The 26,382-nt window shown below is 37.0% G+C and overlaps 3 protein-coding genes and 1 long non-coding RNA gene across 4 annotated transcripts; 2 read left to right on the top strand and 2 right to left on the bottom strand.

The window, feature by feature from the left end:
- Positions 1-4,333: 4,333 nt before the first annotated feature.
- Positions 4,334-6,454, top strand: LOC113340686 (pentatricopeptide repeat-containing protein At1g62350). Its single transcript, XM_026585806.1, has 3 exons — positions 4,334-5,002; positions 5,245-5,697; positions 6,066-6,454. The coding sequence occupies exons 1-2, from the start codon at positions 4,643-4,645 to the stop codon at positions 5,656-5,658; spliced, it is 774 nt and encodes a 257-aa protein (XP_026441591.1). The 5' UTR covers positions 4,334-4,642; the 3' UTR covers positions 5,659-5,697; positions 6,066-6,454.
- A 2,042-nt stretch (positions 6,455-8,496) lies between these two features.
- LOC113340641 lies at positions 8,497-9,040 on the top strand. The gene is made up of 2 exons (XR_003355573.1): positions 8,497-8,545; positions 8,667-9,040. It is a non-coding gene; the product is annotated as an uncharacterized LOC113340641 (long non-coding RNA).
- LOC113340640 (BRCA1-A complex subunit Abraxas 1-like) lies at positions 8,981-13,315 on the bottom strand. Its single transcript, XM_026585765.1, has 2 exons — positions 12,263-13,315; positions 8,981-9,476 (listed from the first exon to the last, which is right to left on the bottom strand). The coding sequence occupies exon 1, from the start codon at positions 13,257-13,259 to the stop codon at positions 12,300-12,302; it is 960 nt and encodes a 319-aa protein (XP_026441550.1). The 5' UTR covers positions 13,260-13,315; the 3' UTR covers positions 8,981-9,476; positions 12,263-12,299.
- Positions 13,316-23,272: 9,957 nt separating this feature from the next.
- On the bottom strand, positions 23,273-26,177 carry LOC113340533 (serine/threonine-protein kinase PRP4 homolog). Its single transcript, XM_026585667.1, has 8 exons — positions 26,118-26,177; positions 25,859-26,035; positions 25,249-25,755; positions 24,754-25,152; positions 24,565-24,657; positions 23,691-23,753; positions 23,475-23,582; positions 23,273-23,389 (listed from the first exon to the last, which is right to left on the bottom strand). Exons 1-8 carry the CDS (start codon positions 26,175-26,177, stop codon positions 23,273-23,275), a joined length of 1,524 nt encoding a protein of 507 aa, XP_026441452.1.
- Positions 26,178-26,382: the final 205 nt, after the last annotated feature.

Here is a 26,382-nt window from a genome sequence, read left to right as displayed (position 1 = left end):
TAGGAATAATATAAAATGAACAAAAATATAAGAACACACACCAGTCTATCATAACCAGCTGGTTTGTCTTTGATGATACAATTATAACTTGAACCCGCCGCAGTAGTGTTGGATTTGATTTCATGGATAACCAAAGGATGTGATACCTTGTTATACCAACTCATATAGTCTGGAGAATTTTCATCACCTCGGATGGTTCGTCTACCAGTGTCGATAATGAAGTCATTCCTCTTATCCCAGTTATCAAGAACAGTAGGTGGGCCTGTGTGAACAATCGTGAGATTGTCACCACTAGAAGAACACAACTCCAACTCCAATTTGTAGTAATCCCCCATTTTCTCCAGAGGTTGATGTTGTATATACCCGTGTTGTCGCATCACCCTAGAGGGGTTATACATCACATATCCTGTGGGGTGCCACAATGGTCCAAAATAAAGGGACAAGTCCGACCGAACATTTATATGCCCACTGACTCGATCTTCCTTGTATGGATCAAAGCATACGTCTGAGGCCTTCAATTGGTCCAAAATCTCCCTCATGCGAATCAACTGCTGCTCCTTTGTCCTAGAACGGTTGTCTTCAAATATATACTTTGTTCCTCTAGGAGTACCTTTGCACCACCCCGGGTTCTCTCCGGCCAACTTCAGGATAGGGAAGTGGTCATAGATCCATGCCTATATACATAAGAAACCAAGTTTTAGTAAATAGATTGTGTATATTCGGTAGTAATTTCCAAACATAATTTTCGATTATATATAATCGGAAACAAAACTGAGTAGCTATCCAACGAATACACAACATTCGAAAATATATATGGATCATTTCCTACCGAATATGCGTCATTTGGAGTTCAGTAACCTATAGCTTTTCTGGCCTGTATATTCGGTTCTAATATCAAAAGAATATTTCCGATTGTATATAATCGGGAAAACAATTAAGTACCTAGCCACCGAATAACCAACATTCGGAAAACAAGATGGATCAATTCCTACCGAATATGCGTCATTTGGAGTTCAGTAACCTATAGCTTTTCTGGCCTGTATATTCGGTTCTAATATCAAAAGAATATTTCCGATTGTATATAATCGGGAAAACAATTAAGTACCTAGCCACCGAATAACCAACATTCGGAAAATAAGATGGATCAATTCCTACCGAATATGCGTCATTTGGAGTTCAGTAACCTATAGCTTTTCTGGCCTGTATATTCGGTTCTAATATCAAAAGAATATTTCCAATTGTATATAATAGGAAAACAAAGTAAGTACTTAACCACCGAATAACCAACATTCGGGAAAAGAGATGGATAATTTCCTACTGAATATGCGTCATTTGGAGTTATGGATATGCATCATATGTATTTTCTACTGAATAACTATAGAGTGAGTTATAGAGTTAAAGAAAAAACCTGCAATAGAGCCACATTCCCGGCAACTTGGCAGGTTCCTAGCCTCGAAGCCTTTCTCAACTCTTCCATCAAGAATGCTAGGCATGTCGTGCCCCAAGAATAGTCACCGACTTCATGGAGAGGATCCAAAAGTTGTATAAGGTTGGCGTCGATCCGGTTGCCAGAAGTATTGGGGAATATGACACATCCCAATACACAAAGGAGATATGCGGTGGCAGCGTGGTTCACTTGCCCATCAGTTAACGTTCCATTCTTTTCCTTCTCCAAGGTGTCTCGAAACATATTCATCAAAGCAGTAATGTTGATCTGTCTTGTTCTGTAACTTGCATGCCTCCTAAACTCTGTTGTTGTTGTCTCTTCATCCCAACCTAAGCACTTGTTAGTTAGAGAATAAAGTTGTGCCCAACTTAACTGCTTTGTGTAGTTAAACTTCACAGCTGTGCCTTGGTCGGGAAGGTTAAGAATCTGCACAACATCATCCGGGGTGATCGTCATCTCCCCAAACGGCATATGGAAAGTATCGGTCTCAGGATACATTCTCTCCACGAACGCCGATATGGCCACACGATCATGTTCCAACAATGAATTCTCGGCGGCATTAGCTAACCCCGAGTTGGAAACAATTGTCTTGAACCTTTCACATTCACCGGATAAAGGACACGCAAGCATTTTTGTTGGTGCGGCGGTAGGTTTGAGTAGACGGACCACATCTTGATGATCCTATTAAAGTACATAAAAAAAATCCTTAATACAAGTATTACGATATAACACATAGACAATACATTAATAAAAAATAGTAATTTTATTACCTCGGTTTCATATATTTCTCTGGCCCATGAGTCTTTGTATCCAAATAGCAATTTTCCTCCATCCGCTGGTAGTCCAAGGATTGTGCCTGCTGGAATACCCTTCTTCTTCAAGTGCTGAGGGACAAGATGTGATGCTTTCTTAGCAATATCCTTCCTTACAACATCTTTTTCTTTTTTGGCTTTTTGGGTACCACTTGGTTGTCCTTCTTCCTCTACTCTTTCCACTGGATCAACTGGTTCAACACTTGGTCCTGCACTTTGTTGAGCGGCTTGTTCAACACTTGGTCACACCCCTTGTTCACTGCCTTGTTGTTCAACAATTGGTTGCACTCCTTGTTGACTGCTTTGTTCTTGTTCGCTTTGTTGAGCACCTGAATTATCTTTGGCACTCGTTTCCCTCCTAGCACTAGCTGTCACTTTCTTCCTCCCTTCTCGACTTTGTCTAAACAACAAAGAAAGGAACAATATTTACAAACTATACAATCGGAAGACAAAGTATGGAAATATAACCCGAATGTACACATTCGGACGTAAGAAGACACATATTGTTCCCGAATACAAAACAATCGGACGCTAACTAAACATACTTGCAACCGAATATACATCAATTGGAGTTCAGAAGCTGTAAATTTTTCATCCTACACAATCGGAAGAAAAAGTGCACCTCTATAACCCGAATGTACAAATTCGGAAGTAAGAAGACACATATTTTTTCCGAATGAAAAACAATCGGAATATAACTAAACACGTTTACAACCGAATATTCATCAACTGGAGTTCAGAAACTCTAAAATTTTATCCTACACAATCGGAGGTATAAAACATTATATTGTCTTCCGAATAAATACTGGCCCCAAAATGGGATTTTTCCTATATCATAAATTTTGAGATTTTTTCAATATATACATTCGGTAGTGAGTGTTCTTCCGAATACTTTGTGTCTACTTAAATATATTCGGTAGCCAAAAAATTCATTAAACTACCGATTATTAGCAGTTTGTATCCAGGAAGATATGGCCACCAATATTCGGCAGATAATCATCAAATCTTTCTCCCGAATACTGTCGATGTTCTTGAAAAATGAAGAACACGACTACATTTGGAAGTAAATGAGCATGCATATCGTCCGAATCTGGATAAATAACCGAAAACCCTAGAATTTTTTTTTCTCGATTCGACGAATTAAAGCGAAATAAACCCCAAAAATGATAGATTCTTACCTAATTGGGGCCATTTGAAGTTGACGAAGTGTTTGAGTCTCGGAATCGCCACCACCGACTACATTGCCGGGTACTTGTTCTTCGCGTTCTTCTTCATTTGCAGCAAGAATTTCTTTATTTCTTGCTAAAATTCCAATGTTTGGATCGATACCCCGAGCAACATTTTTGGTTCTAGGTCTGTGGGTTTCATTTCTCTTATCCATTGTTTTATAATCGAATCGACGATGTTTTGATTTTACGATTCGCGGCGATGTTTCGGTTGAAAGAGGAATTTTTTTTTTCTTCCACAATCGGAAGATAATATGAAACTGGAAGAAGAAGAGTTGAAATGAGTAGAATTGTTTTTGATTTGGTTTTTATACAGTTTTACCAGAGGGCATTTATGTAACTTCAATATCATATAGGGTACCCCTTAACTAGAGTCTTTGACTGGGTATAAATTGATGGTCCCTAAATCCTTTTGAGTGGCCCCTAAAAACGCCAGGAAAATTATAGTTCATTTTTATTCCTACCCATAGCAAGATTTTTTATTTTTTTTTAAAGCATTATAGCTAGATTTCTAGCTCTAACCTCGGTAGTCATGCGATATTCATGCAACAATTTCTTAAGTAATAATGCAGTTTTTAGAATACAAGGCCACCGTTACATTACGTGTTTTTTTAATAAATTTCAAGTCATTCAACAAATTTTGGGTGATACAAATTTTGGATCACTGCTAACTTTCAAATGACAATGCAATTTTAAGAGCCAAAAGATACTAGACAAATTCTATTTTTGTACACTAGAAGCTTTTTGTGTTGCCTTGACAGTTGACACATTATGAATTTCGGTTCACATGGATCAGGATGGATTGGTTAACCGTGCCAAAAGCACGAATTATATTACCTTGTTCACCTTTTACCTACCTCATGCTCCTCAAATTTGTTTACCAGGAAATTAGAGTAAAATTTTGCACACACCACCACCAAAAGATTTACCAACGAGGATTGGATTTTGCATAATATAGACACGTTGATCAATCTATTGGGCTGCCAAATCCAAACCTGTTCCAACCATTCTCTAACCCCTCTGCCAAACACGCCTGCAGAAAATAAAGCCCCAGCTTCAACCATTTCGTATGCCTGTAATCTGTATGTTAAAACGCTTCAAAGAAACGCCTAGGCACTGAATTCCCACCCCCTGTTTTCCGTTTAGCATTGGGAAAGATGCTGCGCGTGGCCTCGAATTCACTACTGCGAAGGGGAAGAGGATCAAAAAATGCTATTCCTCTGATAACCATAGATGATTTAGTCTATGACTACCATGGAGCAAAAGAGGAAATTGGTGATTGTGCGCGTAGATTCTCTGTGTCGGGAGCTTCCCCCAGTTTATCAATATGGAGAGGAAGGAAAAAAGAGATGGGTAAAGAAGGTTTAATCATTGTAAAAGAACTCAAACGATTAAAATCAAACCCGATTCGCCTCGAAAGGTTTATGGAAACTCAAGTAACTCGTCTACTCAAATTAGATCTTTTTGCTGTTCTTGCTGAATTTCAACGTCAAGATCAAGTTCTCCTATCTATGAAGGTATGCTCACACCTACAATTTTAAAAATGTGCTATCTGTACTCCATTTGCAACAGCCAGTCCTTGGCAAACTGAGGGCATGAGATCCTAAACATGAGTCCTAGTATCGTAAAATGGAACCTGATATATTAAGCTTTTGTTCGTCTAGAGATGGCGTAAACAGGATACAATTTGCACATTTGTAGTCCAACTTTGGTAGAATTTGAGTCTTATTTTAACAGTGATGTTACTTTGTTCCTTTAGATATACGAAATGGTGAGAAAAGAAATATGGTACCGGCCAGACATGTTCCTTTACAGGGACATGCTTATGATGCTTGCAAGGAACAAAGAGATTGTAGAGACAAAGCGGGTGTGGGAAGATCTAAAGAGGGAACAAGTACTGTTTGACCAGCATACATATGGCGACATTGTGAGATGTTTCTTGGATAACGGATTAGAAACTGTGGCAATGGAGATTTACGAAGACATGAGGCAATCACCTGATCCCCCTCTCTCATTGCCTTATCGAGTTATCTTGAAAGGACTCCTTCCATATCCTGAACTGAGGGAAAGAGTAAAAGATGACTTTCTTGAACTTTTTCCAAATATGATTATGCGTGACTCTGAAGACCTATGTGAAGATGATGAGCCGAGCAGTGAAAGCGAAGACGATTAAGATGTTGCCTCTTCACTCTTTCGAGTCCAAACCAAAATGGTAACGATCTTCATACTTTTTTTCCATCTTGCTTATAGGAAGGCATATCTCAGATATCTTTAATTAGATTTCTTCGGACACACACCTTTTAATGATGCAACATGCTTGGTTGTTAAGCTCATTGGCCAGGTAGACTGTAATCTAGATTCTCATTCCACTGAAGTGAAAACCACACACGCTGTGTGTTTGTGTATGAACGCCCTTTACGTATAATTCTTAATGAGATTCTATGAACCCAAAAATGAATGATGCGGAGATACTCCGTTATCTAATTAGGATAATGGTTTAGTTTAAGTAACTTAAGGATTTCAACAGTCATCAGCGACAGTAAACTTTCTTTCACTAACTATGTGATTTCATTGCCACAGTGAATATCCCTGTGAAGGTGAAAGCCCTGCTACAAACTTTACTGCATCAGATAAGCTAATTTGGAGTTTTTGCTGAAAGCTGCTAGGCGCGAAACAAGATGAAGCAACAGCGAAGGCTCAGGAAGAGACTCCAAATGTGACAGTGATGCCCATTCTTCCTGGGGTTATCTTGCTCTACCGCGACTGTGCTGGTCAAGAAGTTGCTAGCCTGACCCTTGAGGGATAAAGGTCTTGCATGACTTCAGTTGTTTCGCTCATTTTACTCCATAACAAATAAAACCATGTACTGAAAAGAACTTTTGAATTTTAGAACTTGTTTCTCAGCATGTTATTCCAGTAATGTCCAACTTTTGGGCTTTGATTTTTAACCAGCTCCCTGGTTCGGGTCACATCCACCAAATCTTCAATTGTTGTAGCTGCATTCTTGGTACCTTGCCTGTTTCATTGCTCGTTGGTAATAATAATCATAAATGCGGAATTCATAATTAATGCTATGTAATCTGGCAAAATAATATCATGGTAACAAAGGAAATCAATATTTCAAATTCACGCCTGCCACAATTTTAATGAGATTCAACGCGTGAAGGTTATAAATATGGATCCTCTCTTCTCAAAAATCAAACACTTGGAAGAAAGCTGAAAAAAACTAAGATATCCAGCAGTATCTTTGTGCAGAAATCCAACAACAAAGATGAATTTTCATTGCTATAGTGATCCTCCCTGCGATGGTAAGAAAAGTGAACGTCTTTTCACTGTCAGTGTTTTCCTTGCGATGTTCTTCTGTTTCTTTTTTTTATAACATTCTTTTCTATGATCTGCATATAATGGATGATGTGTTGCAGGAAAGCTAAGATGGCCAGAGCTGGTGGGTGCAACAATAGCCAAAGCAAAAGCAAATATCCTGAAAGACCACCCTGATCCCAGCCTCAAATTTTTCATCGTGCGGCCAAATATGGTAGCCCGCGGGGACTACTGCTGCAACCGAGTCCAACTCTCTGTTAACTGGTCTGGAATTGTTATTAGCGAACCCATTATCAGGTGATGTTGAACTTTTACAGTTACAGAAACTGCACCAGATGCAGGTTGTTGTACTTCATTTGCAGGAGAATAATAACAATGCATGAATAACAAAATGAGTGTCCTTAAATTTATTCTTTAATGAACATGATTACAACATTCTAGTATCCCATTCTACAGATCTTGCATGTACAGCGGTAAGGAAGAATTTTTTTTGTTTTGCCTAGACACGAATTTCAGGTCCCACGGATGGATTAGTTAACCGTGCCAAAAGCACGAATTATTACCTTACATTCCTAATGAGTCATGCTCATGCGCCTCAAATTTCTTTACCAAGAAATTAGAGTAAAATTATGCACACACCATCACCTAAAGATTTACCATCGAAGATTAGACTTTGCACAATATAGACACGTTGATCAATCTTTTCTACAGCCAAATCCAAACCTGTTCCAACCGTTCTAAAGCCTCTGCGAAACACGGCTGCAGAAATAAAGCCCCAGCTTCAACCATTTCGCATGTAATGTGGCTTTGAATTCACTACTTGCGGATGTCAAGAGGATCAAAATGTGCTGTTTCTCTGAAACCGATAGATGATTTAGTCTATGCTTATTGTGGAGCGAAGGAGGAGGAAATTGGAGAGGAAGAAAAAAAGAAATGGGAAAAGTAGGTTTGATCACTAAGTATCTCGTCTACTTAGCAAACCGAGGGCATGAGATCCTAAACATGAGTCCTAGTATCTTAAAATAGGACCTGACATTTTTTTATACTAAGCTTTTGCTCACCAAGCGTTGGCCATTGATCACATTGAATTTTTGTTGGTGCATTCTTGGTACCTGGCCTTTTCCGTTGCTCGTGGGTAATCATAAATGTGCAAATCTTACGTACCTGTCGTGTTACTATTTAATTCTGTGTAATCTGGCCATTAATCACATTGTAAAAAAGAAAATCAATAGTATTTCAAGGTCACACCTGCCTCGATTTTAATGAGATTCAATTATGAGTGCACATATCCTACCCATACCCGCCAACCCTATCCTACCCGCCAGTTTTCTAACTGTATCCTACCCTATCCACTATTTGGCGGGTAGGGTTACGGGTAAAGATTTTCTTAACCGCTAGTAAACGGGTAGGGTGGCGGGTATAAGCCATATCCTACCCACCCTACCTAGGGGTACACATACCCTACTCATACCCGCCAACCCTACCCTACCCACCAGTTTTTTAACCGTATCCTACCCTATCCATTATTTGACGGGTAGGGTGACGGGTAAAAATTTTCTTAACCGCCAGTAAACGGGTAGGGTGGCGGATATAGGCCATATCCTACCCACCCTACCCGTTGTGCAGCCCTAGATTCAATGCTTGAAGGTTATAAATATAGATTCACTCTTCTCAAAACTCAAACACTTGGGATCCAACAAAGATGAATTTTCATTGCTATAGTGATCCTCCCTGCGACGGTAAGAAAACTGAATGTCTTCACTTTCACTGTTTTCCTTGCGATGTTCTTCATTTTTCTGTTTCTCTTGCAATGTAACGTTCTCTTCTATGATCTACATTATAATGGATGATGTTTTGCAGGAAAGCTGAGATGGCCAGAGCTGGTGGGTGCAACAATAGCCAAAGCAAAAGCAAAAATCATGAAAGACCATTCGGATCCTGACCTCAAAATTTTCATCGTGCGGCCAAACATGGTAGCCCGCGCTGACTACTGCTGCAACCGAGTTCAACTCTCTGTTAACTGGTCTGGAATTGTTAATAGCGTACCCTATATCGGGTGATGTTGAACTTTTACAGTTACAGATACTGCACCTGGAGAACAGAGATATATGATGCAGGTTGTTGTACTGTAGAATAAGGAAATTCTGTGTTTTACTTCATTTGCAGGAGAATAATAACAAAATGAGTGTTCTTGAATTTTATTCTTTAACGAACATGATTACAACATTCGAGTATCCCATTCTATAGATCTTGCATGTACAGCGATGAGGAAGAAAAAATCTGGGAATTCATAACCGAAGTGACACATGCAAAACAGGATACACGCAAAATGATCAAATTACAAGCTGTTTCTCTATCCATGTTCGTTTTTCGCTTTCGCTTCGCCCGGGATAGAAAAGTGCAGCCTACATGTCCCCATAGGGTGGATAAAAATGGAATCCACAAAAGAATACATAGACTGACAATCTAGACTTGCAATTTGCCAAAAAACTAAACAAGAACTTACGGATTACAAAATGAGAAGATACCATCCACATCTCTTACCGCAATCATCTCTTGCAATTTTAGCACAAAAGCTGGTAAAGGTGAACACACAATGTTTTCACTGAAAACCGCCTTGTGTTTTCAGACCTTTACCAGCCCTGGAGAGTGGATTTACGCTGTTCCTTCCTGTTTGACGGAGTTTCAAAAATATTAGAGAGAATGAAAGAAGGAATTATCACTGTTCTTGAAACACTGAAATACAAGCCAACCCAAACCATTCGATAAACAAGTCGAGCACCAATCTGCAGAATCTTGACTGCAAAAATAGTGCCAAGTCAACTTGAAGCCAAGGAAAACAAGGTTTGGAATGAGATGAGGGATACACGGCTTCCATCGTTAGCAGGAAAATATGGTCAGTTAATGTTTTCACACTCAATGCCTATTCATTCATCTCTAGGTATATTAGAGAAAGAAAGAGGTAAATATTAGAGAAAAAAAGAAATGGAGATTATATGGCTGTTCAGCACTCATAAAAAGGATGTCAAGTTTCACTAACATAGGGAATACATATTGCTAATATCGACCCAATTCATTCAATGAAATCAGTATAAACAAGTCCAGCACCTCCCTGGAGAATCTTATGAGTGAATTACTAGTGCCAAGTGTTGAGGTAAGGAAAGCAAGGTTAAGACTGAGATGAAGGCAGTGAGGCTTCCACTACTAGCAGCATTATGTGGTCAACTGCCAAAGTTTTCATATAAGAAAGATGCAGCTTGTGCCAACCACATAGACAATCAACCAACACTCACTCAAACTTGAGAACGAACCTTTCTACAAGCGTTTACACATTCCAATTTTCGATTGAGTTTAAACGTAATGTTCGCCAGGAATCTAATATCTTGCTTAACATAAATCAAATGCATTATCCTAATAATCATAAGTCAACTTGAGGTAATGCAAACAAGGTTCGGGCTGGGATGAAGGGCATGAGGCTTCCACTACTAGCAGCATTATAATGAGGTCAACTGTCAATATTTTGGTCGATATCTCAATGTCTACACATTAATACCTAGGTAAGTTCAGATGTCCAAACAAACACAATACACTTATGTGGAACATGATAGGTTTTCATTTAATTCTACATGTAATACACACCAGCTATAGTATTATATGTAGATTTCACACAAATTAAGTTTGCACGATCACAAAATTTTATAGTTCTACTGTATTTTAGAAAGGCACCTAAGTTTTCGCATAGAAGATGCAGCTAGTACCAACCACATTGACAATCAACCAACACAGACTCAAACTTGGGAACAAACTCTTTTACACGTGTTTACGCATTCTGGTTTTCCATTGAGTTTAACGTAATATTCTGCTTAACATAATTCTATAATCAAATGCATTATCCTAATCACAATTGTTTTAACGTCATCTTCAACTCATTAGCATCTGTGAGAATAACTACCATATTTTGCTTAAGAACTCCTCTCACTACCATAAAGAATACATAAATCCATAAAGAATACATCAACCCAATCAATGAAATCTGTCTAAACAAATCTAGCAACTCTCGGGAGAATCTTATGAGTGAAATACTAGTGCCGAGTCAACTTGAGGTAAGGAAAACATGGTTAAGACTGAGATGTTCAAATAGAAGCATTATAATGAGGTCCACAGTCAACGTTTTGGTCGATATCTCAATGCTTACACTCATACCTAGGTAAATTCAGATGTTCAAATAGAAACACGATACACTCATGTGGAACATGATAGGTTTTCATTTAATTCTACAATGTAATAAACACCAGTTGTAGCTTCACATGTAGAACCCACACAAAGTAAGATTGTATGATAAGAAAATTTTATAATTCTACTCTATTTCAGAAATAAAGGCACCTAAGTTTTCGGATAAAGAAAGACACAGCTTGTGCCTACCACGTTGACAATCAACCAACACAGACTCAAACTCAGGAACAAACTCTTCTACACATGTTTACGCATTCCAGTTGAGTTTATAGCGTAATGTTCACCAGGAGTCTAATAAATTGCTTAACATAATTCTATAATTCAATGCATGATCCCAACCATAATTGTTAGTTATCAACCCAAACCATTCGATGAACTCAGTGTTAAACAAGTCTAGCACCTATTTGGAGAATCTTGGCTGCAAAATTAGCGCCAAGTCAACTTGAAGGCTAGCAAAACAATGTTTAGAATGCGGAGCCGGCGAGGGATACAGGGATGCCATTACTAGCAGTAAAATATGGTCAATTAATGTTTTATACAAATCTCAATGCTTACAAGTTCATCCCTAGGTAAATATTACAGAAAGAAAGAAACACAAATTATATGACTGTTCAGCACTCACAAAAAGGACTATCTTAGAGAATACATATCACTATATCAACCGAATTCATTCTACGATACCAGTATAAACAAGTCTAGACCTCTCTGGATAATCTTAGGAGTGAAAAATCTAGTGAGGTAAGCAAAACAAGGTTAAGACTGAGACGAAGGTCATGAGGCTTCAGTACTAGCAGCATTATGCGGTCAACTGTCAGTGCTAACACATTCATACATAGGGAAATTAAATTCAGACGCCTAAACAGAAACGTCAAATCAATACACTCATGTAAAACATGATAGGTTTTCGTTTAATTCTACAATGTAATATACACCAGCTATAGTTTTACTAGTCGAAGCCACACGAATTAAGCTTGCACGAAAACAAATTTTATGGTTCTACTCTTAATTTATAAATGAAGGCACCTACTTTTCCGGATAAGAAAGATGCGGCTTGTGCCAACCACATTGACAATCAACCAACACAGGCTTGAAATTGGGAATTAACTCTTCAACACGGGTTTACACATTCCAATTATCAGTTGAATTCACAATGTAATGTTCAAGGAATCTAATCTATAACTCATTAACATATATGACAATAAACAAAAATCGAGAACTCGTACCTGACAGCCCAAAAAGATCTCTTGAAGTATGAACAAATCATTCCAGCCCCGCGAATTTGTTCCTCATTTTCCCAATCCGGAGTTCCTGCTCGATAACCTTCTCATTACTCTTCTCAACAACCCGCGCCAACCCTTCAAGCTTCATCAACATTGCCTCATACAAAGCCTCCAACTCCTGAGTATAATTCATCGCTTGTGAACCCATTAACTTACTCAATCTCCCAACCTCAAACCCTTGAACAACATTATCCAATTTCTTCTGCCCTTTCTCTCTTTCCTTCAACTCACTCAAACTCCCTTTACTCTTCTCACCATCACCACCTCCAATTTCTATCCCATCACCTTTAAACACACACGGCAATAATGGAAACACCGAATTCGGCTCAAAATCATTATAATGCCCACGAAATGCAGGTCCAATATTCACAACATCCACCGTCTTCGCCTCGAATTTGCCCCTCCGAAACTGAAACGCTTGATAATCATGCGTATGTATAGTCTGATCAGTCACCGGAGTAGTAAAAATCATGAAAACAGGCGGTAAATTAAACAATTTCGTAAGGGCATTTTTGGTAGCTAACGATTTACAAACTGAGAATTCTCTCATTGACGGTCTGAGACAAGTTCTCCGTCTACCTACAAACCAACCGATCAAGGTCTGATTCTGATTCTGGTTATTACTGAGTAATGATTGTAAAACGGGGAGATTGAGTTGACCCAGTGAGTTATAAAAGCTTAAAACAGTACCAGAACAGAAGAAACCAGTGATTGTAGCGATGGATGTTGAAGAAGACGAATCGGAAGAAGAGCGAGCTGAAGATGACGATTCGGCAAGAACTACATCGTCTTCTAGAAGTGGTGATGAAGATGTGATGTGTCCGTATAATAAACCATCTACATCTCCTGGTGATGATGAGAACCGTTGGATTATTGATGTTAATGTGGGTCCGGAGATTGAGATCTTCTGTAATGGTGGAAGATCTTCTGCTTCTGCCATTGTTTGAGAGAAAGAAAGTGGAGAAGATGCAGAGACAGACTGGAGAGAGAAAGAGAGAGGTGTAAAGGGGAGGAACATGTGATGTAGTACTCCCAGGTGCTCTATACATGGGATACGTCTGTTCAAATTGACTTGACTTAGACTTTTTTTTTTTTACTATATTGAACAAGAAAAATGAATAAATTACCGACCTATGTGTGGAGTATGGGCTGTGGAGTGCGAGTAAATTTATAGCGCATCTCTGGATACCTGAAGCAGAAATTAGAAGCAGAACTATTTTGCTTTTGATTCTAGAAGTCGCATTGAAATTCGATATATAAATTGACTTTTTATTTTTGACTTTTAGAAATCAAAATGTAAATTCTAACTGCACATCCAAACATACTATTAGAAACCTTATTGTTGGGGTGCATTGATTTTTCTTATAGGAGTGTGTTAGGATTCAAATATCCTAAACGGGATAAGGAATTAAAAAATAGTAAATGTCTAAGTTGCACTTTGAAATTAAATTTTTACCGTGATGAACTTTTTTTTAATAGTGCGTTTGGATATCAGAAGTAGAATTATTTCCGTTTTTCCAGAAATAGATATAGAAATCAAAAGCGGAAGTCAAAAACAATATATTTTTGCTTCACAAAAAATTGACTTTTATGTCTAAACTAACCTCTTGTTGTTTTATCCAAACTAAAAGTCAAAAAACTATTTATGGATGTGTATCCAAAAGCACTATTAAAATTCATTCCTAAAACAGAAAAAAAAAACCCCCCGAAAACAAAACCTAATCTATTCCAACTTTAATCTCCTTTTTCCCCGAAATGGTGTAAGGTTAGGTCGAATTTCCTATCTGTAAACATTTTTTTTCCAACACCTATAGCTAGCAAATGATAAATCGCTAGCCGTAACTTAGACGAGGAATCTGTACAGCTAGTACTTTCATCAAACTCCTAACCGTAACCGATTAGTTTTTGAATATTTGTCGCACCATTCCTGACCTCAAATGGTGTTTCCCCGACGTAGACATGAAAATTCCAAAATAAAAGTTTATACTGGATCTAAGAATGACTATTAGTTTAATACTCAATTGAGTGTCGAGTACAAATCTACTTTTTTACCGTTAGTGTATGTCGAATTTCCAAATTGTAGTAAACAAGTTACGGCTATATTGTAGTTTAAATTTCTAATCATATATTGGTTTTTACGATTAAAACGTCTTGCATAGGATAAACGTTACAGTTAGGAAATTTAAACCACGGCCTAGCCGTAGGATTCAGAAACTTAAAAAATGAGAGGGGGTGTATGCCCTTTTGCTAATTTGAAAGCTAAATTAAATTCAATAATTTAATTGAACTATTAAAACTTTTTTTCATTTTTTTATGGAAAAGATCATATAATAAAGCTAACAAATGTAGTACAACAAATTTACAAAATCATTTTTATCAAAAGAATTAGAATCTATGCTAGATTTATGAACTTTTTGGTATAGGTTTTCTGATATGTGTTGTAGCATTTTTATCCTTGCCTCCTTAACGATGTAGTCTGCTGCATTGTTGTTCTTTCTCTTTATAAATTTCACTTTAGCTTGAGGTAAATCCCCCAATATTATCTTTATTTCCTGCAAGGTATTTTCTGCCGACCACGAAGATTCTGTAGTAACCCTGTTTAAATTGTTTGCCAAAGCTTTGCAGTCAGTTACAATGACCACGCTTGATAAAATATATTCTTTTAACCACGTAACTGTGTTAGCAAGGCTTTTGCTTCTGCGTGGAAAGCTAACGTTCCCACTCCGAACCCGCAAAAAGATGCATGAAAGTCTCTTCATCAGCAGAATATAGGATGAAAGCGTATCCCATCGATGAATCCTCTTTCTTATAAGAAGCATCAATGAAGATTATCCAATCTGAATTTAGGTTGGACCAAGAATTGTTGATTGATATTTTCTTTTGATTCTTCTTATTGTTTTGAAGGGTATTCGACGGGGAGGAATTTAAGAAGCTATTTATTTGTCATATTAAACTAGCTGGGTCTGGGTGGATTTTCTGAAAAACTACCGAACATCTGTATTTCCAAATGAACCAAAGAATGGTGGATATTTTTACCTGAAAATGGCTCAAATCAGCTTCCGTAATCCACTATTTAACCCAATCAATAGCGGTGTTGGGAGAGTATCTAAGGATTATATTATGTAGGGATAGACCAAACCAAACGACTCTTGCAAAAGGACACTCACAGAAGAGATGAACCTCCGTTTCTTGCGCTTGATTGTTACATAGTTGGCAATCGGGCCGATTTCTGTATTGTGGGCACCTAATCTAGCCGATGTTGGGAGAACTTTTTGCACTATTTTCCAGATGAAAAGTCTAATTCTTGGGATGGCTTGAATTCTCCAGATCGTGCTCCATGGGAAATCTGGGTTATCATTATTGTCGAGATCCTGATTGGCTAGAAAAGTATAAACATTTTTGGCCGAGAATTTTCCTGAGTGATGGTGTCTCCATGTAATAATGTCTTGCTCATGGTTCCTTGGATTTAAAGCTTGGATTTTTTCCTTGTCCTCCGGGTAGAAGAATTGTTTTAGATTTTCTTGATCCCATCTATTCTGATCCGTAATCAGATTTTGAACTCTTGTTGGTGCCTGTTCTTGAGTGTTAGGGATTTTTTGGATTATATCTGCGTTAGGGATCCATCTGTCTTCCCAGATTTTCACCGAAGCTCCATTTTTGACTTGCCAAATAAAATTACCTTTTATTAACTCTAACCTTTTGTATGATGGTCCAAATCCACGAAAGATTCGAAGTTCTGGATTTTTCGAGAGGGTGGGAGTTTGGGAAATATTTTTCTTTTAAAAGTTTGACCCATAATTGGTCTTGTGTCAGTTACCAGTTTGCTGAAAAGTTTAATGAGAATCGCTAAGTTAAATTGATGGGGATTTTTAATTCCTAAACCACCTTGGGAAATGGGTTTGCATATACTTTTCCAAGCCCTTATAAATCCTCCTTGTCTTTTTTGCCCATTTTTTTTCCACCAGAAGTTTCTCTGAATGTGGTCGAGTTGATCAAGAGTTGTTTTTGGCAGGGTGAGGACTTGCATTGGTATGTTGGGTAGGATTGGAGGATAGATTTTATCAAAACAGTCCTCCCTGCTTGAGATAACAGTTTTGATTTCCAACCTTGTAATGTAGAGTAGTAACGTTGTAGCAGAGGCTCAAAGTTGGATTTTCGGTTTTTGTCGAAGAATAGCGGTGTACCCAGGTACCTATCATTTTTGGTCATCAGTGGGACTTATAATATTTTTGCTATGATTTTTCCATGTCTTGGATGTATTTTTGGGCTGAAATAGACACTGGATTTTTGTAGGTTAACCATTTGGCCCGTGATGTTCCCGAATAAATGTAATATTTCCAATAGGCTTTTCGCTTCCCCCAGGTCCTCTTTTGTAAATAAAAAACAGTCGTCCGCAATAAAGAGGTGAGAGATATTTGGAGCATCTTTGTTTATTTGGAACCCAGATATTCTCTTGTCTTCAATTGTCTTTTCGAGGAGTTTAGAAAGAATTTCCATGCAAATTAGGAAGATATATGGTGATAAAGGGTCTCCTTGTCTTAAACCCCTAGAGGTATTGAAAGATGGTCCCGGGGAACCATTTAGAAGAATTGAAAAGGAGGTTGTTGAAATGCATTGCAAAACGGTTTTGTCCAGAATTACGAAAAGCCAAAAGCTAAGAGGACTTTCTCAATAAAGTTCCATTCAACTCTATCAAAAGCTTTTTATAGAACTAGCTTTGACGTCAGGAAGCCTTTTTTTCTTGGATGTTTTCATCGAATGGATAAGTTCGTGAGCAATTATGATGTTATATGTGATTTGTCGACCAGGGAGGAAAGCTGATTGACTAGGGGAGATTATTTTACCGAGAATGGTTTTTAGTCTATTAGCTAATATTTTTGAGATGATTTTATAAATGGTATTACTCAAGCTAATAGGTCTGAAATCCCCCAGCGTCTGTGGTATGGAAATTTTTGGGATGAGGGTTAGGAAAGAATGATTAAGATCTTTGTCGAGAGTGGTTGAACGAAAGAATTCTTGGACAGTTTCGATGATATAATTTCCTAGAATATCCCAGTTGGCTTTAAAGAAACCTGGCTGAACGCCATCCGGACCTGGAGCTCCCCATTGATTCATATTGGAAAGGGTGAGCCAAATTTCTTCTTTACTGGGAATTACAGTCAATGAGGCATTTTTTTCGATACTGATGCAAGGATTTATGATGGTATATAGATCAAAATCGAAGTTGTTGTTTTAAGACGAGCCTATTTGTTGGAAGTGTTTAACCAGCAGAGAGTTGATTTGATCTCTATCTGAAAGCCACAGCCCAGAAGGATCTCCAAGAGAATTTATCGCATTGATTTTTTTTTCTATTTGAGGCGGAGGCATGGAAATATTTTGTATTCTAATCATATTCTTTGAAGAACTTATCCTTAGAAAGTTGATGGTAGTAATCATTTTTGATTTTGTACCATTGTCCTAGCTCCGCTTGAAGATCTTTTAGTGTGTCTATTTCTTTAGAGATATTTCCGGATCTATGAATACTATCAATTCTATTGTTTATGGATTTAATATTTTTGTGTATGTTCCCAAAAATATTTGTGTTCCAATGGGATAAGTCGGTGGAGAGTAATTTTAGAAGCCCAGTGAAAGATGTCTCATTGTAATTGGCGGAATGTAATTTCCAAGATGCTTCGACTACCGTAGGGAAAGTGGAATGAGTTAACCAGGATCGAAGACATCTAAAAGGTTTCTGGAGCCTATTTTTTCTGGGTTTGAATCTAATAAAATAGGCGTATGATCAGAACCTACCCTCGAGAGGTGAATTACCTTAGTGTCCGGAAAACTCTGTATCCATAGATGCGATATCAAAACTCTGTCAATTCTTTCGCAAATATTCACATCTTCTTGTCTTTTATTCGACCAACTGAAGGGGGCTCCTTCATAACCCGCATCTTGTAGACCCATATCATCTATCGTTTTAACAATGAAGGATTTGCTACTTGATGAATCTTTGTTTCCTACTTATTTTTCCTTCTTGGTTAAATATAACGTTTAGATCCCCAATTAATACCCAAGGATTATTTACCTGTAAGGCAAAATCTGCAATATATGTCCATTGTTCGATCCTATCATCGACATATATTGTTCCTTGGGTATATTAACACAAATTAACAGAGAGCATATTAGCAACTACCTAAAATAATGAGATAACGGGTTTGCTACATAATAAACCTATTATGTCTGAAAGTTACCATCCTACGGCCCCGCTAATATGTTTTTGAATTTATGCTTGATAGCAAACGGGCTAGTATAACCCGTCTATTCTTATAAAGAGCATGTGACATATTATGACCTGGCTCGGGTTGGCCTGTAAAAAAGACTCGATTTTCGAGTCGTCGATAAGTTCTTTGGACCATTCGCTGGAACGCTGTTATCAAGAGTTTTGGTGACGTAGCAGAGTTTTACTGACAATATAAAACGAGTATTTGAAAATAGGTAAACTGAATTCATACCAAACTGATGAGGCTTGTAACTTCCTCACCGGCACTTAAAATCAACTAATATATGTTATTTGTCTTTATTCATCTAAACTGAAAGTATCCTGGGAGAAAAGTGATATGAGATGCTTAATAATGAATCTTCAACTCTAATTATTAGTTTGCAAATTTTTTATGGAGAAATGAGAGATACCACCTAAAGTATCAACCTTCATCGGACAACATTTTAAAGCTCTATTACAACCTTAATAAATCTGTAACATAGAAGAAATCGAGCTAGGTGTAACAATTTTTTGAGAAAAAAGTTCAATATATTAAAATAAATAAATCATAATACTAGTTCAAAAACTTTTAATTTTGTCTTTGTTTCTTCTGACTTCACTTACATTGTTTTCCTTTACCATATCAAAAATATGACTTGATGATTTAAGCGATACTAAACTCTTCTCATAATTCACTAGTTAATTCCATGCCATATAAAACCCTGGATTTTCAAAACCGCAAGTTTTCAAAACTTTGGTTGAATTAGTGTTGGGATCATATAAAATTTTATCATGGCGTGTATGCATTAAAAATGTAAATCCACCGTTCTAAAGCTGAATTGCTTAGTCCAAGATTCTCTCACCATAATTTTGCATTAACCACATACCATGAATAATCAGACAGAGATGGACTTCTAATAGCGCCACATGTTAATATGTCTTATTATATATCTGTCGATGATTAAGAATTATTTCTTCTGGAGAAATCGACAAACCTCTGGCACCTGAAATCACAAAAGACTATACCACTCTGGAATTAGTTGCTTTGATAAAGATTGGTCAATGAAGAACTTAATTCAAAATCCAAACATGAAAGGTTATCTGGAAGAGCAATGTATCGGTGTATGCATTGGATAGTTTTATATGAGTTGGATCCTAGTGTATAGACTTCAACTTGAGAATAAATCTTAGTTACCAGGAGTGGGAGCATGGTCGGGAGCGGGAACGAAAACGGATTCGAGAATCGTAAAATTTTCAAAATGAAATTCGAGGAGGGTGTCAGGAGCGTAAACTAGGTTTTATAGTTTCATAAATATATTGGTTATACTGCTAATTTTCCAAATTAATAGACAATAAAGAACACACAAAAACATATAACATTTACATTTTCCACCTATTTTCTTATAATATAATCGTAGTATTGAATAAGATTAATGTAAATTGGAAATTGTGGTCCTATATGTAATACAAGAACAGAGAATGGTATAGTCTGATCGCATAAATGATAAAATACAAGATTGTAAGGAGCAAAACTGAGTTTCCAAAATTTACACATATTTTCATGTTATGTGTGAATTAGGAATTAGGGTTTGCTAAGATGAGAAACTTCTGGATGTCGACATTATTTGAACATGTGTACAACTCTTATCATTTATTGTTCAAAGATATTCGGATTATTTAACGTTTAGTACCCAACAAATGACCAACACCTAGCTTTGGTACCCAATATTTGAAATATTAAGGGTAGGTATCTTGACCGGTCATAGACCCCGTCAAGTCAAACATTGACTAAACCATGCATCAAATAAATTAATGTATTTTAAAAACATTGATATATAGATAACTATCTAACAGACTTAGATCTCGATAACACATGGCATTTAAGAAAACGCATGGCATTTAAGAAAAATAGTATCTCTTGTCGTTTACATGGAACATCAGATTTTGTGGTTTAGAGAAACCAAACCATGATAGTGACCCTAAGTTGTTTTCCATCTTCTTTGCTGTCGTTGATGAAACCTCCACCTGAAACTTGTTGAGATTTTTTCTTTGCGCCTCCGGCAAAACTTCAGATCCTAGTTATAGTATGGGCGTTCCTTTATATACCCCTAGAAATACTAACAGTATCGCCAATAATCAGTTAAGTTAGTTATAATTTATTTAACATGAAAATTGTTGAATTGTTAAAGATTTGTTTATATCCATACCCCCTCTTAAAATAGGGCGTTCCTTAATTAGGGAACTAATTACTGTTGATTAAAAAATCGCTTGGACGACAAGTTCAGAGGCTTTTAATCAACAAAAAATTTTGTTTTCGACTTTGAGAGTAAGACTTCTGTTGATTTTTCAATTGCATATTGGATTACACTGCCGATTGCTTTATTTTATAAACTGTCTGAGCAAGCCCAATAAGGTGATTGAATTATAGAGGAACATTAAAAATGTTGATACATAGAAAAACAATGAATATGAGACAAACACATTGAGAGCTCTTATTTTATCCGAAGTTAATTTAAATTCTAAAAACCATTGCTTATGATAAAGGAATTGGTTCAGAGACTGCCAATGCCAAAATCCCATTATATAAGGTTATCAACCGATCAAAGAAGATATAAGATCATCACTCATAAATCAAAGAAATAAATGGTAGAGATTTCATCTTTTATCAATCCGAGGATAAGGGTTAAAAGTCGTTGTCTTCAGAATTGTCAAAGAACACTTAGAGCATTAACCGGGTATATACATAGATAGGGTTTGAATTAGAACATAATTTTACAAACAACTGATCCAAGCATATCAGGTCACCATAGGCTATAATATTTGCTAGTAATGGGCTTCTTAAAATGACCGGATGCTTGAAAGATAAAATAATAGGAAGAAATATGGTAGAATATTTGAACGACCAAAAACTAATAGAAGATCAATGATGGAGATTAAAGAAGCTATCAGAGAAGAAATTCCATTACAGGGAAAATCATCATTCACGACGCTGTATTGGCGTTGTAGTACCCCTACGACAACGCATTTTTATGCATTGTGGATGAGGTATTGTAGAAAGTCCAAACTTTTCTGCAATGCTTGACTAATAGTTGTAAAGGGTTATGTGATTCATGGTTCGATAATATTTTTCCAAAGTTGTGATTCTCTTTCAATTTTTTTTTGAAAGACTAACACAACTCTTGCTTGTATTGTAGGAATATCTTGGACAATACAAGTAGAATATCGTGGAAACATATGTAACAACAATTACTGGTATTATGAATAAGATTTCCACGTCTCTTGGGTGAGTTGTGGAACTATCTTGGACAACACGTAGTTATGTTGTAAAGAAACTATTTCACAATATCTGACATGTGTAGTTGAAAACCGGAAGACAACATACATCAGTATTGTGAATTCTATTGTCATTACACTTACTAGAGTTGTACAACTATACTGAACAACTCCTACTTATGTTTTTGTTTTACAATCATTGTGGTGAGTAGTAAATTTTTTTAACACAACACTTATTAGTATTGTGATTATTACAATCACTGCACTTATTAGAATTGTAGAACTACCTTTATACAACTATATTATGTGTAGTGGAAATTTTTAATACCACTCTTACTAGTATTGTAGGACTATCGTGGAAAACACAGGTAGGGTATCGTAGAAACATATACAACAATTATTATTATGATTAAGATCTGCACGACACTTGTATGAGCTGTCGAGCTATCTTGGACAACACATAGTTATGTTGTAAAGAAACTATTGCACAATATTTGGGTTGTGTAGTGGAAATCTCTAACACAACTGTCTATTTGTGAATAAGGCCGTACATATATTTCACTTTTAGCACTTTGTTTTGTGTTGTGAAATTTGAAGAAACAACTAGATTCAACTGAAACATAAACTGGCTCTGAAGTTGAAAGATTCATTCAAATTAAACCAAACCCAGTGTCACAGCATTCACATACCAATGTAATATACACAAAACATACAAAAAAGTGGCAGTGATGGTGTTTTTTACCAAAAGTTAAGTCTCCAAAAAGATCAAAGATAAATCTCCAAAAAGATCAAAGAATATTAAGAAGTCTACTGGTAGGATATAGATCCTTGGGCCATGTGATAAAATTTGAAACAACATCATGAACAGTTTTGACTTCTGAAGTCGTTTTATAGACAAGAACATCCTCCACATAAGCAACCTTCACACATATAGTGTAGGCTCCAAGACCGATTGGCATTCCATGTATCTTCTTACTTGGATATGTTTCAGCAATTTCAGCCTCGGCAACCACCTCGTCCTCCTTGTACCAGCTTAACAGCTTGCAAGATTGGAATCTCTCTGGCACTCGGACCTCATTTGGACACCTGACAGGACTTGGAGTGGTATGAGTTGAGTCTCTTTCATTGTAGAAAACAATCCTGCTAGTGCTAGCCTCTTGGTTGTTGCTGGCTTTTGGACTTGACCTGTGAGAAGGTGAGACTCCATTGCAGACACATTTTGAGTTCCTTCCCTACATTAAGACCAGATCAGCAGTATGAGGGGAATAATCAAGTTTGAATTCATCAAAAAAGGAGACTTAATAGAAGAAAAGTTAAATTCTCACCTCTAACTGCACCATCCGATCATTCAGTTCTCTATAGGATTCCTGACACTCTCTAATCATCAACTTATATTGGGACTGAGTAACAACCTTTTTTCGTGTCGCTCCTAAACCAATTCATTTAAGTCTCCCTTTAGTTTTCTTGTCCTCTCCAAAGGCCTTTGCAAGAATATCATCTGTCACGGATGATCCACAATCATCACCATGCTCTGCTTGAGCTTTTTCAAGTTTTTCCTGAATAAGTGTGTAAAACATCAGATATTTTCGCATTTTTCAAGCACACATAAACCAAACAAAGGAACAAGAGAAGATTTCTTACAAAAGCTTCTACAACACCAGGATGTGGTTTCTTTCCTTTGCGCTGTTTATGACCAACTTTCCAGACTACAGCTCTATCAATCTCTTTGGTTGTGTTTTGCTCTTTTTGCTGCCAAATAAATGTATCAATACATGACAATCATCAAGAATAACATAACATGGTATTAAAGTCATGATATATGCTAAGAAGAAACTCAGAATATTTCTAAGACATAACCTTGTAGAGAACTTCACGACATTTCATGAATAAGCCACTAGCATGACCAAGACTACTGGATAACTACTCATATAGATGGGAGATAAACACATAAGCAAACCAAATGACAAAATTACAAATATCTTCATGTGAGAGCACAAGCCTACCAAATTTTATGTGTGACTCAAAGAATTTCACATATTACAGCTAATTTATAAAGTCGATACAGTTGGTTTTGATGTAAACAAACACACACTTTCAACCAGATGAATTCAAGGTTGGAAATTCAAAAGAAACCTGAATTAGGTAGGCTAGTCTAAACCACAGGTCGTGATCTGAATTATGAAATGATCCATCATAAACGACTTTACAATTCACAACCAGTTAAAAGGCCAAATATCAACCTATACGAAATTGCATAAGCATCTAAATGGGGTGAATATCAGTTAAAAGGCCAGATATCAACCTTTACAATCTGCATTTCGGTCAATATTACAACTAACAAACAATTATATTTTTAACGATGTAATAGCTTTCACATGGTGAATATCAAGAGTGTTATAAACATGATTGCGTAGAACATACCAATTGCACCTACAATCGCGCGTAACCTTGTCGACTTATGGTATGTGGTGTGGTGTGTTTTGAACGTTTTCTTGCATTTTTAGTCTTTTGACCTAAAAAGAAAAATAGAGACATCATCATTCAACAGACTTTAAAGTTTTTAACACAAATATATAGTCATTCATCATAATAGAAAAACTTACTCTGAATTCAACAGAGTCTACATGTTTCAAAAAATCTTCCACTCCCTAACTTTCATGGTCCTGGGCATTAGCTTTTCCATCCGTTTCTCTCTTTCTTCCCCTTGGAGTCAATCAAAAGCGTCGATTACCAAACCAGCTTTCCTTGACCTTGCTTCTCTAAGATAATATCCCATTTTGCTGAAATAGTAGTCTTTGTAACACTCAGGCACAATGAATCGGTTCTACAAATAAAAGTAAATAATTTGAATTAGAATACGCTATGAATTCAATAGTTGTTGACTAAACGAAAAGAGATAAAGAGTTATGGACTACCGTACCAAGACTATCTTCCATATGTTTTCTTTGGCTTGAATAGGGGGACGTCTCCAATCCCTGAAAGTTAACGGAAGTTTCCGAACAAGCACCCCTAGCACACTGGACAATTGCACAGGTGGATCGCCAATCGGCTGTTCATTAGCATTGAAGGAAACTGTTCTCTTCGGATCAACATAATCTAACTTCAGTGCATGCATCTGGGTTGGGCCATGTGGAATATACTTTCTTTTCTTCGCTTCTTTTCCTTCATCACCTTCCTCATTACCAGAACTATTTCCATTCTCCAATTCAGGCTCATCATCATTACAATTATCATTCTCCTCTTCCACATCAGGCTCCATATGATTAGAGTTATCCTCTTCCACAGCTTTACGGGTACGTAGATTTTCCTCTTCCTCTTCCTATTCATCTTGCAAATCTGCGAGAGTGTCGTTTGGATCCCTAAGTTGAACATTCAGACATGGGCCTGTGCTTCTTGTGTCAAGTTTCCGCTTTACATTCTTTCGCCCCACTAAAAAAATTTCAGTATCTCCTTTAGAGCTTTTAGATTGGGACTTTGTAGTTGTTGACTGTGAATGTCGAGCACTTTCAGATTGAAAATTCTTCTTCCTAGTAGCTTGTCTCTTTGTAGTTGGTGATGAAAGTTTAGCACTTTCAGGTTGTCGACGACGCTTTGGAGTTGTTGCACATTTAGTTGGAGAAACTGCAGCACTTGGTTCTGATACCTTCGTATTCCTTGGTGTTCGCCTTAATTGCGCTGTATTTGGGGATGGTTCAACATTATGTTCTGCTAACTTCTTGTTCTTTGGTGATGATCGCCTACTTTCAGGTGAAATAGATGGTTCTGCGGACTTGCTTTTTGTCGGGGTTTGCATCTTTGAAGTGAGTGAAGCACTTTTAGATGGAGATATTTTATCAGTTGGGGACTGTTGAGTGTTCTGCTTGTTTTTCATCTGCAAAAACTGTAGCTTAGTTAAGATGAGAAGGTAAAGTAGTTTGTTACACTGAAATTGAGATGAAAAGTCTTTACCTTTATCGCAAACTTCTTATTGACCTTCATTTTTAATGTATCCTTGCTAGTCTGCAACTTTGAAGTGAGTGGAGCACTTTCAGATGGAGATGATTTATACTTAACTTATTGTTCTTTGGTGATGATCGCCTACTTTCAGGTGAAAGAGATGGTTCTGCGGACTTGGTTTTTGTTGGGGATTGCAACTTTGAAGCGAGTGACGAAGCACTTTCAGATGGAGATACTTTATCAGTTGGGGACTGTTTTTTTTTCATCTGCAACAACAATGCACAACTTAGTTAAAATGATACGGTGAAGAAATTTTTTTACACTGAAATTGAGATGAAAAGTATTTACCTTTATCGGCAACTGCCTGAGCATCTTCTTCTTTACCATTTCCTTGTTAGTCATCTTCATTATTGCAGTTATGCCTTGAAAAAACATAACTCAATTATCAATATGGCTCAAAAGCTAACACAAATGAGTGTTATTAAAGACAAGCAGAATTCAAAAACATCTTGCAGTTATGCCTTGAAGCTCAAAGGCAACTTGAATCAAAATAATAAAGATACACTACAAAGATCCACCAATTACAGGACAAAGAAAAATTAAACTAAACACA

Source organism: Papaver somniferum, unplaced genomic scaffold, assembly GCF_003573695.1.
Source record: "Papaver somniferum cultivar HN1 unplaced genomic scaffold, ASM357369v1 unplaced-scaffold_22, whole genome shotgun sequence".
In the NCBI taxonomy this organism is placed as follows: domain Eukaryota; kingdom Viridiplantae; phylum Streptophyta; class Magnoliopsida; order Ranunculales; family Papaveraceae; genus Papaver; species Papaver somniferum.
Note: the sequence above shows the minus strand (reverse complement) of the source record. Positions and strands in the feature narration are given on the sequence as shown.